Genomic DNA, 19,581 nt, shown 5'->3' on the forward strand with positions numbered 1-19,581 from the left:
TTAACTTATTAAACCACATGATTTTTTCCTTGTGTTTTGTTCCTTTTGTTTAATTTCCATTCATACTGCCTGTGTGTGTTCAGTCACAGCACAACTGCTATGGTAAGTACCTGAGACTGTGTTGATGCTCTGCGCCACAGAGGGAGCGCGATTTTATTTTTTATTTTTTTACACTCTGACGTGCACAAACCAGATAAAGCTCTCAAAAACGCCCCTCAGTTTATGACCCCGCCCACTGATCTGGTAAGTCCTATCACTTTCCTGCAGAGACCTGTACTGGGGTGGGTGGAGTTAAAACGAAAGTGAAAGAAGAAAAGAAGCTACTACGCCATTCGGAAGCCATTTTGTTAATGCCCCTGCCCCTTTGATCGCGAAAGTGAAAGTACCCTTTCTGGTTGCATCGCGGTGTTTACGTGAGGCGAGTCTGTGCAATGAAGGACGGAGCCAAAATGAAGGAGGAAAAACTCCGTTTATAAAAGTACCCGTGTACGTGTGGACTAGGCCTAATCAGAAACAACAGTGAACGGTGAGCGTCGATTCTGCTAGTTGATTCATCATTTGTCATGACTCGCCCTTACAAAAACAACTAGGCTAATTGTGGTACATTCGACACAGTACAAACTAAGGCAGTGCTGAATTCTTCACTTCTTTAGCATACACATTAGGTTACCATAATAGTGCTAAAATACTAAAACTGCTGTAAATTGGTAAATTGTTGCAAACTACTTATAAATATTTTGTGTATTGTTTCTAGCTCTTGTAACAAATATTAAACGCTGAATAAAGAGTGATGAATAATTAGGCTACATGAACCCAAATATAATAAAAATACCTGAACATCAGCAACTGTTTTAAAATGATGAAATTTATGTTTAAAATTAAACATTACTGACAAATATTGGAGATGTCACATTATAGAGTGTAAATGAGACCATCACACAATCAGACCAGAAACATAGCAAAGCTGCAGTTCTGTTCACTTTGAACATGCCAGTTACTAAGACATCAGCTTCATTTGCTCAGTAATTACAGTCTAGTTCTTTTTTCAGTGCAGTTGTGCTCTATTGAATTGAACTGTATTAAATCAGCTAGTTGTATTGCATGAACTTAAGCTGTAATACCCTAATTGAACAACAATGATGTACTGTAGTTATATTATAGAAGGTAATTAGACTGCAATGCCTTGCAGTTACAGTGGATTAAGGGTATTTTAATGTATCTGTACTGCAGTAAACAGTAGGTTAAAGCATTTTATTTGCTGTACCGATTATGTTGAACAGAATAATTAAACACAAATTTACTGTATCTTTTTTTATATCTGTATTTCCACATAAAAGGTCTGAAATCATCTCTCAACACTCTTTGATAAATGAGAGTAGAAGGACAGGCCCTCTAAAATGAGTTCCCATTTGATGTCTCAAGCGGCAATGCATCCGGTGATGAAACCAAGAAGTCTGATCCCAGGTGACACATTAGCCATTTTTGCATTTGGTAACAGTGTAATCCACAGTGGCTTTACAGTGCATTAAAATATTCTGCAGTTGGTGAGTGTTGATACATTCACAGAGAGGCACAGAATCACTTCCCTGAACCTTAACTTTCGCTGTTCCTCATTGTTGACTGAATCCTGTTATTGAAACTGTACAGTAAAGGCCTGTTCACAATATGGATGATAACTGTAATGATAAATAATTGTTCTACTTTGATGAGAATAGTGAAGTCCACACCACAAATATAACAATAACAACACAGAGGAACGATGTCACCGGAATCACTTTCAGAAAGATTTTTGTCCAGCTGATGAACAATAAGATCAGTGACAGCCAATCTAAATTCACAGATTTTAAATAGCTTGTGCGTTTAAAGTGGCAGATGACGAATAAACAAGAATTTATAATCTGTTGATGGAGACACTAATGTTGTTATCATTATAGTTATTGTTTTTATTGTGAAGAGTTAATAATTTATAGTTCACCCAAGAATGAAAATTGTAATTTTTCTCTCTCCCTCAGGCTGCTCCAAATCTTTCATTCACCTTCAAATCATAAATTAAGATATTTTTAATGAAGCCTGAAAGATTTCCGTCCTTCTGGTGAAAGTTCTTGGTATCAACATTTTGAAGATCCAAATGGGTCATAAATGCATTGAAAAACTAATCAATATGAATCAAGTGGTTTAATCCAAGGTTTGTGAAGAGATACAATCATTTTATATGATGAAAAGATTTAATTTAGTCTTTAGGAAGACCCTTAATGGATCTTTAGAGTTTTGGTGGCATGGACTTTGAATGAAGCCATAGAAATTACTAAGGTTTCATTAAAATATCTTAATTTGTTTTTCGAAATAAGTGACACTTGAAGGCCAAGTATGGTAACCCATATTCTGAATTTGTCCTCTGCATTTAACCCATTCAAGTTAGTGCACACACATTAGGAGCAGAGTAGTGAATACACACTGCAAACTGTGATACACACCCAGAGCAGTGGGCAGCTTTTATGCTGTGGCGCCCAGGGAGCAATTGGGGGTTAGGTGCCTTGCTCAAGGGCACTTCCGTTTCCTGCTGGTGCTGGAATCGAACCAGCAACCTTTGGGTTACCAGTTGGACTCACTAACCATTAGGCTACGACTGCTACGGCTCAACTTGATGAATAAAAGTCTTACATGTCTAAAATGCTGTTTTGTTTTTTTGTCAGAATCAGCAGGAGGAGAGATCAGAGTCTCCAGAACCCAGCGCTGTGTCTCTAAAGAGTTACAGATCCATGGAAGTACCCCTTCACTTAAGTGATGAACCAGTGTCTTCTGATCCTCTGTTAGTATAAACATTTACTTGCTAATTTACTGTTGTTCATCTCAGATGAATCATGATTTAAAGGGATAGTTCACCCAAAAATTGAAGATTATCCTATGATTTACTCACCCTCAAGCCATCCTAGGTTTATATGACTATCTTCTTTCAGATGAACACAATCTGAGATATATTTAAAAATATCCTTAGTCCTCCAAGGTTTATAATGGTTGTGAATGGCTGCCCAAAATATGAAGACAAAAAAACTGCATCCATCCATAAAAAAATTAATCCATATGACTCCAGGGGCTTAATAAAGGCCTTTGAAGTGAATCGATGCATTTGTGTAAGGCAAATATCCTTATTTAAAACGTTATAAAGTAAAATAATGAGCTTCTGGCGCGACAGTCTTATGCATTTGACATACGTCCAAAAAGCATTAACTTCCGTCACGTAGTACACAATGCCATGACATACTACATTATGCCATGACGTACTACGCTATGTCCTACTCTATAACGCATTGTACGTCAAGTCAATGTGCCTTTATTAAGCCCCTGGAGTCATATGGATTAATTTTTTAATGGATGGATGCAGTTTTTTTGTCTTCAAATTTTGGGCAGCCATTCACAACCATTATAAACCTTGGAGGACTAAGGATATTTTTAAAATATCTCAGATTGTGTTCATCTGAAAGAAGATAGTCATATACACCTAGGATGGCTTGAGGGTGAGTAAATCATGGGATAATTTTAATTTTTGAGTGAGCTATCCCTTTAACAATCTAAATGAAATCCTAGATAGCAAGAAACCATCGAAACAATGTTAAATCAATGTTAACGTGTCAACGTTAACTGCATTGAATCAACGTCACGTTTGCACCCACAATTAATGTTGAAAATTTGAAATTTCAACTAAAGATCAATAGTAATGGCACTGAATCAATGTTACAATGTGATGTTGATTCAACATAATGCTTGCACTCTCAGAAAACAGACAACAACTACAACTGACTGAAGCCACACAGCCTGAAATCAACTAAAGATAAAATAAGACATTAAATCTCTCAAGATCTCAGCAGAGGATGATTAAACATCTCCAAAAAGAGCATTACCAGCTTCACTTATTACTAACCAGACTGACTTTATTTCTGTCACACGTCTACAGAAGCTCTTATTGAGAATTAACAGAGGTTTAGATGTTGATGTTTTATTGAAAATGTCAAATGTTTAGTTGGGCAGTTTGATAAGTTTGTGGTCTTTGTAACAGTGTTTACTAGGGGTGTAACGATATATCGCAGTATGATATTTCGCAATGCAAAAAATGTTTACGATATGTATCGTAGAGTGGTGGCGATACTTTTACGATATGACGGCAGTCTAATCCTATTGGTGTGAGCTGCCGACGTGACCTACTCTGCAACAGCGTCGCGTTAAACTGAACTGAAATTTCTTGAACTGAACATTAGTAGGGCAACATGAGTTCGGCTGAAACTAAAATTGAAGAGTTGCCCCGTCTTCTTATAAGTCCGACGTCTGGCAGCATTTTGGTTTTCCAGTCACGTGACAGGACGACGGTAAAAAAAAAAAAAAAATACAGACAAAATTACAGACAAAACACAAATATATTATAATTATATATATATTACAGTACATGGCGCATGTTATTAACACGGAGTGGGAAATGGAAAGATTCATGCTTCAGACTCACCCGCTTTTTAATCACACACTGGAACTAACATAGCCGAAGTTTTAAAAGCGGCTATACAAGAGTGGGGAGCTTGAAAGGGCTCCCTCATAGTACTGCTGTTGTTACTGACAACGCACGCAACATGGAGGTGGCAGTGAGAGAAGCCAGGTTGTCAGCGCATATTAAGGGTGTGTCTCAATCAGCTCCCTCGTTCAGTAAGTGTTTCGCGCACACATCGAATCTTGCAAGCAGGTTTAAATGTTTCTCGCGTCAGTCTCTTGCATGGTCGCGTGAGAAAGTCGTGGCTTTCTTTCACCGCAGTTCCACAGCAACAGCTGAGCTCACGGAAAAGCAAAAGATGCTTGCGATGCTTTGCTTTAAGAAGTTCTGTCTTAGGCTTCTTAATTCTAGGTTCATGTTAAATTTAACTTTTTTTTTTTTAGTGACAGACAGACCTATTCAGCTGTTAATTTAAATACAGAAGGTTTTTATTAAACCTTGAAATGTGATCTTGTATGTACAACTAAGAAAGTTATTGAAATTTGTTAATGTTTTTAAATAAAAATGGTATTTGAATTTCAGTTTCATTTTTAAAATTTTGTTCAAAATATCATGATACATATTGTATCGTGAACCCAGTATCGAGATACGTACCGTATCGCGACCTGAGCATATCGTTACAACCCCTAGTGTTTACCAAAACACAAAACGTGTTGCAAAGAAGGCCAGAAACAAAGATCATCCGGTGATATAGTTTTCATCATCATCACGTAGAATAATTTACTAAACTTTTCCCTAACCAAAAGTGGTTATTTGTTATTAATAGATTATATTCACCAATAATACTTTCTTTCAACAAATTAGACATTCTGAATTTTGAATTTCAAAAATACATTATGGGAAAAAAAGATATTTAGACACACAGACATCAAGAATCAGCATAAAAATCTCAACAATGGTGACATGCTTCATGCCGCAATGCATGCTGGGAGTCATGATTTTTGTACTTTGTTGGCTCCCAGCGTGCATTACAGCATGAAGCATGTCAAAATTGTTGAGATTCATATGCTCATTGTTGATGTCTGTGTGTCTAAATATCTTTTTTACCATAATGTATTTTAAAATTCAAAATTAATAATAATAATAATAATAATAATAATAATAATAATTCTTTACATTCATATAGCGCTTTTCTGGGTACTCAAAGCGCTTTTTTACATACGGAAGGGGGGATCTTCTCAACCACCACCGATGTGCAGCACCACCTGGATGATGCGACGGCAGCCGTATAGCACCAGAACGCCCACCACACACCAGCTTATTGGTGGAGAGGAGACAGAGTGATGAAGCCAATCAGTCTATGGGGATGATTAGGAGATGTCAGAGTGTCTGATCTGTTGAAAGAAAGTATTGTTGGTGAATATAATCTATTAATAACAAATCTTTAGGGAGACCCTTTTGGATCTTCAAAGTTTTGGTGGTGTGGACTTTGAATGGAGACACACAAAATACTCAGGTTTCATTATAACTATATTGATTTGTGTTTCAAAGATATATAAAAGTCATATATGTTTGGAATGACAGAATATTCATTTTTGAACTAACCAGTTTAAGTACTGTCTAAAATGGCTGTTTTGTTTTTTTGTCAGAATCAGCAGGAGGAAGAGATCAGAGTCTCCAGAACCCAGCGCTGTGTCTCTAAAGAGTTACAAATCCATGGAACCACCCCTTCAATTAAGTGATGAACCAGTGTCTTCTGATCCTCTGTTAGTATAAACATTTACTTGCTAATTTACTGTTGTTCAGTAAAGATGAATAATTATTTAATAAAGTAAATTAAATGGCACAAAATGCACTCCAAAATATGCAACATATGCACTGTACAGGGGTGCAACTTGAAGAAGGGTGCCAAACTTATTTCTAATAACCAATATATTTCTGATGGTCGTCAGATGTCCTTGTATCACTGTCGTCATTTTTGATGCCCTGTTCTTTTCAATTTCAGCAGGAGGGAGATACATGAGCTGAGATCTGTGCCATCCTCTACATCCCACTATCAGACTCACATCAGGCAAAACAAAACTGAAGCAGTCCTGCAGACACACACACTGGAGACTGGAGACCTGCAGAGAGTCAAATACCAGCACAAAATCAGCATGAAGTACAAGTATGAAAGATTATTTGAGGGAAACAAACTCCAAGGGAATGAAACCCTCCTGAACAGGATCTACACACATCTCTACATCATAGAAGGAGAGAGAGAAGGAGTGAATGAAGAACATGAGGCTTTACAGATGGAGAAAACAGCCAAAACACAACACTCACAAGACACTCCAATTGACTGCAATGACATCTTTAAAGCCTCACCTGAAACAGGATGTGAGGAGAAAGACCAAATCAAAACTGTTCTTACTAAAGGCATCGCTGGAATTGGAAAAACCGTCTCTGTGCAGAAGTTCATTCTGGACTGGGCCGAGGGAAAAGCCAATCAGGATGTAGATTTCATGTTTGTGCTTCCATTTCGAGAGCTGAACTTGATCCGAGATCATCAGTACAGTCTTCACAGACTTCTGCTGGACTTTCATCCTGAACTTCAAGATCTGGATTTAAATATTTATGAGGAGTGTAAAGTTGTGTTCATCTTGGATGGTCTGGATGAAAGCAGAATGACACTGATGTTTTCAGATGCTCAGAAAGTTTCTGATGTGACTGAGACTTCATCAGTGGGTGTGTTGATGTCAAACCTCATGAAAGGAGAGCTGCTTCCCTCTGCTCTCATCTGGATCACCTCCAGACCAGCAGCAGCCAATCAGATCCCCTCCAAATACATAAACCGTCTGACAGAAATTCATGGATTTAATGATCCTCAGAAGGAGGAATATTTCAGGAAGAGAATCAGTGACGAGCATCAAGCCAGCAGAATCATCTCACACATCAGAAGAGCAAGAAGCCTCCACATCATGTGCCACATACCCATCTTCTGCTGGATCTCATCCACTGTGCTTCAGAAGCTCCTGAAAGAAGATCTGAGTGCAGAAATCCCTCAAACTCTGACTGAAATGTACATCCACTTCCTGCTGATTCAGATCAACATGAGGAATCAGAAGTATGAAGAGAGAGATCCAGAGAAACTCCTGCAGTCCAACAGAGAAGTGATTGTGAAACTTGCTGAAGTGGCTTTCAAACAGCTGATGAAGGGCAATGTGATGTTCTATGAGGAGGACCTGAGAGAGAGCGGCATAGACGTCACTGACGCCTCAGTGTATTCTGGGATTTGCACTGAGATCTTTAAGGAGGAATCTGTGATTCATCAGAGGAAAATCTACAGCTTCATTCATCTGAGTGTTCAGGAGTTTCTTGCTGCTTTCTATGTGTTCTACTATTATGTAATAGTACATGTTGACACACTGCAGTTTCTGGATGTAGTTCCTAATCTACATAAGGAAGTAGTAGATAAAGCCCTTAAGAGTGAGAATGGACACCTGGATCTGTTCCTGCGGTTCCTGCTGGGCGTCTCACTGGAGTCCAATCAGAGACTCTTACAGGATCTACTGACACACACAGAGAACAGCTCAGAGAGCATCAGGAGAACCACACAGTACATTAAAGAAAAGATCAAAGATGGACATGGACTCTCCACTGAAAGATCCATCAATCTGTTCCTCTGTCTGCTGGAAGTCAAAGATCAGACTCTGTCCAGAGAGATTCAGGAGTTTGTGAAATCAGACAAACACTCAGAGAAGAAACTCTCTCCTGCTCACTGCTCAACAATCACCTACATGCTTCAGATGTCAGAGGAGGTGTTGGATGAGCTGGACCTCAAGAAATACAACACATCAGATGAGGGAAGAAGAAGACTGATACCAGCTGTGATCAACTGTAGGAAAGCCCTGTGAGTATTTAATCATGTCGTACAGTGAATATTATTTTCTGAATGGAATTACAGTTTCTGTTGGTGTACTAAATGATACATCTTAAACATTCTGCTTTTTTTTTTAGATTTTCATTGTAGTAAAAGACAGTGATATTATTGAAATATATATTGAAGATTGAGGTTAATTATTTAATTCTCATATGTTTTACTCTCTTTCAGTCTTGCTGACTGTAATCTCACTGGTCAACATTGTGAAACTGTGTCATCAGCTCTACAATCCTCAAACTCTGTCCTGAGAGAGCTGGACCTGAGTAACAATGACCTGCAAGATTCAGGAGTAAAGCTACTTTCTGATGGACTGAAGAATCTAAACTGTCAGCTGGAGATTACTGAGGTAAGACTATGAGATCACTCAATGCGTCTAACAATGACGAAAATCTGTTTTTGCTTATTTGTTTTATCCATCTTTAGGTTGTCTGGCTGTATGGTGACAGAGGAAGGCTGTGGTTATCTGTCTTCAGCTCTGAGATCAAACCCCTTACACCTGAGAGAGCTGGATCTGAGCTACAATCACCAGGACAATCAGGAGTCCAGCTGCTCAACGACAAACTGAAGGATCAAACTGCTCACTGCAGATACTCAAGTATGTGGGGCAGTAACATGGTTTTACTCAAGATCACTAACACTGCTAATCAGAGGTGTACAGTAATTGAAGTACAATATTTTGAAACTGTTTTCAAAATATTTAGAAAAATTTTCAAAAATTGTTTTTTCAATATCTACTTTACTCAAATACAAATGTTTTGTTAACTTTACTTCTCTATATTTTAAAGAGAAAAATTTATACTTTTACTCTGATACATTTCTCCAGACTCTGTTGTAAATTTGCCACTGCAAAGTGCAAAAAATAACACCAAGAAAAGTTTGCTTATCAGTCATAACGATATCCAGTTTGATGAATGAATCTTTTAATGCGTTTTTTGTTTGTTTGTTTGTTTGTTTGTGTTGTTTTTTTGATTTTTGCATGTTCGAGTTTATGCTCAAGGTAAAAACAGGACATTAGAAACATGACCACAGACTGAAATTGATTTTGATTTTTAATTTGTCTGATTTAATATGACCAGAATGTTTTTAGCCTTAGTGCTGACTGACGGACTAAATGGTTTCTACACCAGCTTTAAGTTGTCTACACACCCTTCATTCATAAATGTAGTTGGGTCTTTTGTGTCACATGTCATGAATTGCTGGAATACATGGAGCCAGTAGGAATGCTATCTGTAGGAGAGGATCTTGGACTGTTAGGTTCTGATTAGGTAATGGACAAGTAAGACCCCCTGATTACCGGTCAGAGCACAAATAATGAGGAGACGGGTAATCAGCTTAAGACTGTGTATTGGAGGCAGAGAGATAGGTCACAGATGTAAATTCAATGATGTACATAGTATGAAATTTAACAAAGTACAATAATTAATAAAGTACAAAATTAATAAATTACAATCATAATAATGTATTTTTGGAAAAATACACACCATAAACGATCATTTGACATTAATAACATACAGTGCCCATATATAGATAAAGGCATGGTGCTAATGAGCAGAATTCAACTTGACATAATACTAATCACTCACTTGGTATTATAACCAAACAGATTAACATAATTAAGATCATTTAGAACCCAGAACATTGATTTGCATCTTAAAGGGTTATTCACCCAAAAATGAAAATTACGTCATTAACTACTCACCCTCATGTTGTTGAAATCTGAGAGCTTTCTGTCCCTTCATTGAAAGCTACATGACTGAAACTTTTAATTTTCAATAAGTTCATAAAGAGATTGTAAGACTAATCCATATGAATAGAGTGGTTTAGTCCAAATTTTTCTGAAAAAAAAGATCACTTTTTATGATCAACAGATTGAATTTCAAAGTTTCAGTTGTGTAGCTGTCTATGCTACACAAATTTTCTTGGTGTGGTTTTCATCACGCACGCACAAATTTGCTCTCCGTTCTGCTGTCGTTGTTTGCGCGTCTAAAACCTTTGCTTGCAAGTTGAAAAGTGACCAAACTTCTTGCGCCTAGATATTATGTCGCCCAGTGGAATAAAGCTCCACTTTAATTCAAAACTTTTCAATGCACAAGCAAACAATGTCAGGAGAATGAAGTGCAAATTTGCATGATGAACTAAGAAAAACAAAGATTTACTCACACTGCAAAGAATTTTTTAATAAATAAATTTATTTTTAAAAGTAATTAAAACAGTTCTAAGAAGACTTTTCATTTGCAATATTTTATTTTTTTAATTACAATAGTTTTTGCTCTCGGCCACCATTTGTTTGATTGAGTAATAAACACACACATAAGGGTACTGGGTACATCCGTGACTCAAGATGGTTCGGAAAGGGGGACATGTCCCAGTCATTTGCAAATTATGCACATAGTCATATAACAGTCTATTTCAATCACTAATCTATATAAATGACATTTATATAGATCAGTGATTTCAATAGGAAAACTACAGATAGTCAATTTTCAACCAAAAGAAAGGTAAAAAAGTTAATCAGAGCAGCATATCGTCCATGACCCTCCAAAAAAAAATAAAAAATCCTAACAATATTGCAGATGAATGGGCCCTACAGCCACAGTTTTAAGCCCGGGATACACTGCACGATTTTAGCAGTCCTATAAGATTATTACTTATCACACTGTGCGACATGGATCTACTAAACTTGGGCACGACATGCATGTAGACTGTACGATGATGACACCTATTGTCTTGTAGGTTACGATGCAAGTTTCTATAGAAGAATAAATCGTCATCAGCATGCGCTACTGGTAAACAAAACACCATGTTGAATCACACTTTGGCAGTTGTAGATTTTATGTGTGCTGAAAATAAAAAGGAAGCGGCGAAAGAAGAAGGGAAAAGAGCTTGAGGTAAACAATTTTAAGTTTTAGCTCTATTTCGCGTTGATTTCATGTCGCATCTACTGGCTGGTCAGTAGACGTAGGTCGTAGCAGCAAACACACTGTGCGATGATCATGCTGAATTTCTGACACTGTCACAAAACTATCGTAGGCTATCTTTGGTCGCAAGACCGGGGAATGCGGCTGTCCTTGAACCTCTCTCACTGTACGACATAAGACCATCGATTAAGAGCCACAATCACTGAAATCGCCAAGATTGTTTCACGATGGGAATCTTTCATCTGGGACAGCCAAAAATCGTGCTGTGGTTATTTTGTATGAAATATTGACGTTTATAAATAAGCGTTTTGACATACCTGGGGTGTGTTTCCCATACAACGACATAACTCGCTGCTTCACTACAGTGATTTCAGAATGGCTTCTTGATCCTGTTACACTGAATTACCTCTAACAAACTGCATTTTTGGGACAAAAGTCCCCTGGTTATTTCATAACTTAACAAAAAACAAAAAAACAAAAAACAAAACAAAAAAAACAAGACATAGTCCTTTTAATATAACACAGCCAATATTTATTTGAAAATGCCAAGAAAACAAATATAGTTTTTAACTTGGTATTTTTTTTTATGTTTATTTAAAGATGTAATAGTTAAATCAAAGTCCGGACCATTATCATGAATGACAAGTTTACATTTTGGAACATTATTTTACCCATATTTTGAAATTTACAGTATTTATTTATTAACAAACTAATTAAAATCAATGTTTAGTGACCACTTTTTGATTTTAAAACAGCACCATTTCTCATATGGTTTTTAAAGTCGTTTTTAAAGGTTGTTCCAGCGTCTTGAAATGTTGCCACAGTTCTTATGGTTTTAATCTTTTTTTTTTTTCTCTTCATGAAATAGTTGTATTGAGTCACTTGATCTTCACTTTATCCTCACTGTGTTATGAATGCTGTTGGTTTTTTGAGCTGGTCTGTGTTTGGAGCTCTGTAGCTAAGTTGTATAATATGAGACTGTTTCTTACCAGAATCCTGAATTTGCTATTTGAATGCAATTTACTATTTGAATGCTAACTTGAATGCTTGTTGAGAAATCTGTATTAATTGATTTTAAATGCTTACTGATATTTTAGCTGCTTCTAGCACACTTTTAATAATCAAACATTATTCATTTGTGGTTTGTATTTGTCTCTTTCTAGTTTGGATCATGCAGACCCTGTTCGAATCACACCAGGACTGAGAAAATGTAGGTTTTTTCTCTCTCTCTCTCTCTCTCTCTCCCTCCCTCTCACACACACACACATACACACACACTTGACATTTGACATTTGATATTCAACAGTGCTTTGCATCTGCCTACATTGACAGCATTTTCTTTAAGAGCTGCTGTGCAGCCAAAATGATATACCAGTTATCACTGTAAAGCTGCTTTGACACAATCTGCATTGTAAAAAGCGCTACATAAATAAAGGTGACTTGACACACGGTTTCAAAATTGCCCATTTCTCATCTCTCTTCTTGTGTTCAGATGCCTGTGATCTCACACTGGATCCAAACACCGCACACACTCAACTCATCCTGTCTGATGAAAACAGAAGGGCGAAACACATCATAGATCCACAGTCATATCCTGATCATCCAGAGAGATTTGAGCACCATGAGCAGGTTTTGTGTCGAGAGCGTCTGAATGGACGCTGTTACTGGGAGGCTGAATGGACTGGATGGGCCTATATAGCAGTGACATATAAAGGAATCAACAGGAAAGGAGGCAGTGACTCTTGGTTTGGATACAATGACAAATCCTGGAGTCTGTACTGCACTGAAAACAGATATTCTGCCTGGCACAGTAATAAGAAAACTGACATACCAGCCCCTTCACCGCAATCTAATAGGGTAGGAGTGTATGTGGACGTGTCAGCCGGCTCTCTGTCATACTACAGTGTCTCTGACACACACACACTCACACACATACACACATTTAACACCAAATTCACTGAACCCCTCTATGCTGGATTCAGGGTGTTTGAATCCTCATTGTCTCTGTGTCAGATTTAACAATCTGCTTTGAGCAGGGGTGTAAGTACAGACAGTGCAGGCAGTGCAGCCGCACTGGGCCCGTGCAGCAGGGAGGCCCGCAGCACATGCAAGCGGGCCCCTGGTGACGAAGTGACTCTGCAGGATACTGGGGATACTCACATTTCAAATGAAATGCGCTAGTTTGAGATTCGAAATCACGCTCTACCGCTTACTGTCGACCATATATATCAGAGCATGTGAGCGTAGGCTCAGTATTCTGCTCTATGCCAGCACGCTCCACAATGTGAATTTTTTTATTTAAAAGTAGACATTTCACACTTTCTTTAGACATATGTTTCATTTTTGTATGATAAGTAGGCCTATTCGCTGAGTTTCAGTTCATCTTTGAGAAGTGTTTCAGAAAGATTCTCACGGAGACAGAGACAGCTGAAAGCGCACCCTGTTTTGTTTTATTTTACTAAAGTTTTAGTAAAATGTTTAGTTTGAGGTCACCATCATGGAGATCAGCGTTTGCTTTAGTTGAGCTCAGGAACCTTGACTTTTGTTGAGTTGCTTCTTTATCAGCAATTGCAGGTGTTTTCAGAAAACATTTCTGCATTGATAAAGCAGATCAACATGCCTGTTTTAATGGTCAAATGACTATGTTAAAGTGGTGACCTCAAACGAAACATTTTCAATAAGACATCAACATCTAAACCTCTGTTAATTCCCAGTAAGAGCTTCTGTAGACGTGTGACAGAAATAAAGTCAGTCTGGTTAGTAATAAGTGAAGCTGGTGATGCTGTTTGTGGAGTTGTTGAATCAGATCTTCAGAGATTTAATGTCTTTTATCTTCAGTTCATCTAAGGCTGTGGCTGAAGAAAGTTGTAGTTTGTGTTCTTATTTCTCTTTCTTTCAGTGTTTGTTCACAGCAGGTGTTTGAATGATTGAAAGAATGTTTCAGGAACATCTTACTAACCTTTAAATAACATTCTACTAACATTAAGGAAACTGGACATTTTTATGTTCTTGGAATGTTACAAATCAACGTTCCTAGAATGTTGAATTTTAGATCAAAATTAAGTTGAATAAAACGTTTGAGGAACATTATACCTTATAAAAACGTTCCTCTAACGTCAAGAAAACTGGACGTTTTTTATGTTCCCAGAACCAACACTGAATATTTAGAGAACGTTCTTATAACACAATTCTGTTAGCTGGGTAGCCTATATAGATTCATATTTGTTTAATATTAGCCTATAATATTATTATTTTTTTAATTTCACGTATGTTAATTATGAAAAGTGAACAGCGTGCGCAAGATAGGCTACATCATAAGATGCGCAGTATATTGGGAGATATGGATCAAACATGATTTTGACCAATTCATTAAAGGGGTCATAAAACCCTAAACCAAATTTTTCAGATTTATGTGTGGTAAACATGATAGAAGTCAATGTTACCATCCGTTAGTTTTGAATGTATGAGAAAAGTATTTAATTTTAAAAAAAAAATTGCGCTATTTTCAACTTCCAGGTTTAAATTCATCTTTGTGTCAACATCACAAGATGTGACTTTTCTCGTACTATAGTACAGTGATGACTGATCGGTGTCTCATAATCAGCGTTGCCAAGTTGGGCTACTTTAACACTGTTGCCGCGGGTTGTATTTCATGTCCGGGGGTTAAAGAGACCCAAATAACATGATGTTTAGCCTCTGGAATGCTAATTTTACCAGGGGAACCCCGCCAAAAACATGGATATTATCCCCCGGAACGCAATTTTTACCGGGGAACCCACCTGAAACGCGATTGGGCTAGTTTTGAGTAGCAATTGGGCGGGTTTTGTTGTGAAAACCTGTCAACCCTGCTCATAATTATTCATGAGACTGCGTGTCCTTATCCTATGAGAAGACGCGTTGCTTAATTCTTGACAGCACGTGCTTAATTATTCATGACAGCATGCGACAGCATTTCCTCTGACAGGCGCTTCAAATAGTGAGATCGCATACAATAAGAGAGAGTTGCATTAATAGATCAAAAATGAGTGTTTGTTCTTGCTTTGTAAGAGCTTCTTTGTCGCACGGGTTCTCTTCAATATCCGTGTCACTGACAAAAATTCGATTCATCCCCACTGTGAGTATAACTGGTATTTACGGCTCTTTAACTGATCAAATGGCTTATGTAAACGCGCAAAATAAGACTCAGAAGTTATCAAAGATGCAACAGCGTGTTCATAGATGTATTCAATGCAGAGAACAAAATGCGAATGGCTGTGCATTTATGTGTGCATTACTATTGTAAAAACCATGTGTATATTGTGTTGCATGTAATGGTAATTTGCAGTGTGTATTTGTGGTTTAATGCTTTTAATGATGGTGAAATAAAACTGTCTGAATCAGAAGCCGTTGCTGTGCTGTCAGTCTCCCCTCATCCCCCTCCACTCCGCAGCTGAACCACGCCCACTTCTGTAGCATTTTTCAAAACTGGTGAGAAACTGACTGCTGCTGAAACAGGGTTTCATGACCCTTTAAGTTTTGTTTTGTAGAAAGCCTTTCTTTAAAGTGAATTTCGTTTTGTAGCCTACAACTTTTCTTAATGTTTCATCAACCAATTGCCTGTATTTAATAAATAAGAGCAAACCAAGAACGTCGGGTGTGGAATTGATTGAAGTGCGTAACAAATGAACCCACTAGCATGCATGTTTCCGCTGCCTTTGAGCAAGGCTGAGACAAGATGTCTCTGTTTTTAATACATTTCTTGAATGCATGTCTTAATTAGAGTAGGTCTATAGATAGGTACAGTGCTGTAAGTAGGTGTTGTGCCAAATTTCGACCCCCTGCCAGATTATTACCCCCCTAGTAGTGGTAGGTTTAGGAGTAGGTGTCCCCCAGGGGTTAGGATTATTTTGTTAATTTGTTTCTCACACTTTAATGAATGCTACAGCTTACTGTAGTATTAACTATAGTGAACTGATCAACTGTAATAAATACTGAAGTATACTTTAATTTTACTACAGTAAATTGTATTGTAGAAATAGTTGTAGAAAACAGTATTGGGTAATTTGTTTATATTACTATACAGGTGCTGGTCATATAATTAGAATATCATCAAAAAGTTCATTTTTTTTATTATAAATTATTTTTAAAAATGAAACTTTCATATATTCTAGATTCCCTACATGTAAAGTAAAACATTTCAAAAGTTTTTTTTTTTTTTTAATTTTGATGATTAGAGCATACAGCTCATGAAAGTCCAAAATCCAGTATTTCAAAATATTAGAATGTTTCCTAAAATCAATCAAAAAATGGATTTGCAAAACAGAAAAGTTAAAGTTCTTTAAAGTATGTTCTTTTGTGCACTCAATACTTGATCGGCAGGACATATTACAGCAAATGACTTGCTCCTAGCACAGATTACTGCATCAGTGAAGTGTGGCATGGAAGTGATCAGCCTGTGGCACTGCTGAGGCACTATTGAGCCTTCAGATCATCTGTATATTGTTGGATCGACTGTTTCTCATCTTTCTCTTGAAAATATCCCATAGATTCAGGTCAGGCATATTGGCTGGCCAATAAAGCACAGTAATATCATGGTCAGCAAACCACTTGGAAGTGGTTTTTGCACTGTGGGCAGATGCTAAAGTCCTGCTGGAAAAGGATATCAGCATCTCCATAAAGCTTGTCAGCAGATGGAAGCATAAAGTGCTCCAAAATCTCCTGGAAGATGGCTGCATTGACTTTGCACTTGATAAAACACAATGGACCAACACCAGCAGACGTCACGCCCCCCCAAATCATTATTGACTTCAGAAACTTCACACTAGACTTCAAGCAGCTTGGATTCTGTGCCTCTCCAGTCTTCCTTCAGACTCTGGGACCATGATTTCAACATGAAATGCAAAATTTACTTTTATCTGAAAAGAGGACTTTCGACCACTGTTCACTGTCCAGTTCTTTTTCTCCTTAGCCCAGGTAAGATGCTTCTGACGTTGTCTTTGGTTCAGAAGTGGCTTGGTAGTCCTTTTCCTGAAGATGTCTGAGTGTGGTGACTCTTGATGCGCTGACTCCGGCTTCATTCTACTCATTGTGAAGCTCTCCCAAGTGTTTGAATCGGCTTTACTTGACAGTATTCTCAAGCTTGCGGTCATCCCTGTTGCTTGTGCACCTTTGCCTACCCAATTTCTTCCTTCCAGTCAACTTTGCATTTAATATGCTTTGATACATCACTCTGTAAACAGCCACCCCATTCAGTAATGACCTTCTGTGACTTACTCTCTTTGTGGAGGGTGTCAATGATTGTCTCCTGGACCATTGCCAAGTCAGCAGTCTTCCCCATTAGTGTGGTTTCAAAAAACAAAAGATACCCGGAATTTATACTGTAGGGATGGTCATTTAATGAAACTCAAATGTAAATATTCTAATATTTTGAGATACTGGATTTTGGACTTTCATTAGCTGTACGCTCTAATCAACAAATTTACAAAAAAAAAAAACTTTTGAAATGTTTTACTTTACATGTAGGGAATCTAGAATATATGAAAGTTTCATTTTTTAAAATAATTTACAATAAAAAAATGAACTTTTTCACGATATTCTAATTATATGACCAGCACCTGTAGTTGTTATATTACCACAGCAACTATAGAATTACCACAACAAATGAATTCAAGAAATTTACTATAGTATTTTTTTATTGCGACCCTGATGATAAAGTTTGCAACACATGTGAATTTGATTGAGAATGAACCACTTTAAAAAGCTATGGAGAAAGTCAAACATGATCTAAAAACAGCCATTAAAAGACTGATGAAAAAGAGGTAAACATCATCCTGCACCAACTTAAATTAGAAAGCTTTTTAAACTACTCATGACCACCTTTACTAGAATTTATGACACTCTATTGTATTTATTGTGGTAAATTTTGACTAACTTGTAGAATTTATAATAGATAATCTGTTAAGGGAATAGATATTTCACTAAAGATTTGTATCACAGCTGTGGCATGTTAGCTATAGTTTCTAAATGTGTAGGTTGCTATTTTTCATAACAGATGCTTTAGATAAAAAAGAAAAAAGTTAACATGCCCTAAACATGGTAATGACACGCCATCAATGGTCTTACCTGTAATTATATCCTTATTGTAATTCACAAGTTTACACATACATGAAATCAAAATAAAGTCATTTGTATAGTAATTTATGCGTATTTGGTGTGCTGTCTGGGGGAGGGCTCCGAGCTCAGAATTTGGCCCGAACCCATAGTACCCCCCTCCTTAACTGGGATAGAAACCAGCCAAGAGTGAGGTGATGGGGTGGTAGAGGGATGCTGTGAAACTTGTCGCGGGATAGAGGTGAGAGACTGCTTTATATATTGGCTTCCTCTTGCACTGATTTTTGTTAAATTAAAACTTCATCAAATGCTAAACAATTACAAGAACTATGTTATTTTTACATAAGGCCAAGAAAGACTTTAAAGTCTGAACCTTCTTGAATTATTGACTAAACAATTGTTCTTCCTCATGTGTAAAATGGGTTCTGATGATAATGACAGATATTATTTTGCAAAAACAAACAAACAAATAAATAAACCTCAATAGGGAGCATGCCCTGGGACCATGTTAAACGCTTCACACTTCAACCCCTCAATGTTCAAACCAAAACTACACCCTTGCAACTGAGGGAGACAACCAATCTCTGGGGCCCGTCATTAATAAGTCACGCCACTGGCTTTGAGAAACAATTAAAACAAACTATTTTTAATCTTTTCCCTTATGCACATAAATATTAGATTCTGTGAAATAAAAATAAAAATGTTTTGATTTGTGCATGATTATCCATGAACAAGCCCATCAAATGAACACAACACCACATTCCAAAGATCACAGTGATCTCCCACCGAACCATTCATAAAAATGAATCTGTGGTGCCTAAATTGCTGAAGGAGATGTCTCTCCCATGCCTGCTTAACTTCAAACTAGGGTAATGACAGAGCTGACAATAAAGAAGACCCTCCTTTGTCCACAAACCTAAAAAGGTAAAGGACAATTAAGGGCACAAAAACTGTTTATTGTACTGTGATATTATTAACTAATAAATGTACTAAACTGAAATGTTGTCCCTGAGTGCCGTAACGACATCTCTCATTAAGGTTTGCAACTTTACAAAGTAAACAATAATCCGAAAAACACTTAGCCTCTTCGCTAATTAGCACACAAAATACCATCGGTATGCTACTTCCGCCGCCTTACCGGAAGTTGTACCCACGTTCTTTTTTACAGTAGCGCCCCG

At 37.4% G+C, this 19,581-nt stretch overlaps 1 protein-coding gene and 2 long non-coding RNA genes across 14 annotated transcripts in view; 1 reads left to right on the forward strand and 2 right to left on the reverse strand.

The window, feature by feature from the left end:
* Nucleotides 1-19,581, forward strand: part of LOC127501582 (NACHT, LRR and PYD domains-containing protein 3-like) — a 132,109-nt gene that overhangs the window by 75,418 nt on the left and 37,110 nt on the right. For 2 of the 11 annotated variants that reach the window (XM_051873837.1, XM_051874323.1), the window contains exon 9: nt 12,478-12,524. The exons of 4 other annotated variants lie outside the window; for them this stretch is intronic. In XM_051873837.1, the coding sequence (XP_051729797.1) occupies nt 12,478-12,524 (47 nt within the window). Of the gene's footprint in view, nt 1-6,123; nt 6,241-6,479; nt 8,275-12,477; nt 12,525-12,806; nt 15,697-19,581 lie in introns of those variants that run through there. 5 more of the 11 variants (XM_051873761.1, XM_051874237.1, XR_007926778.1 and 2 more) reach the window with 5 other exon arrangements.
* The window catches only part of LOC127508729 (uncharacterized), a 227,056-nt gene that overhangs the window by 68,636 nt on the left and 138,839 nt on the right, over nt 1-19,581 (reverse strand). The gene's annotated exons all lie outside the window — the stretch shown is intronic.
* Nucleotides 1-19,581, reverse strand: part of LOC127508719 (uncharacterized) — a 49,923-nt gene that overhangs the window by 10,108 nt on the left and 20,234 nt on the right. The window lies entirely within an intron of this gene.

This window comes from Ctenopharyngodon idella, chromosome 1, assembly GCF_019924925.1.
Source record: "Ctenopharyngodon idella isolate HZGC_01 chromosome 1, HZGC01, whole genome shotgun sequence".
NCBI lineage: Eukaryota > Metazoa > Chordata > Actinopteri > Cypriniformes > Xenocyprididae > Ctenopharyngodon > Ctenopharyngodon idella.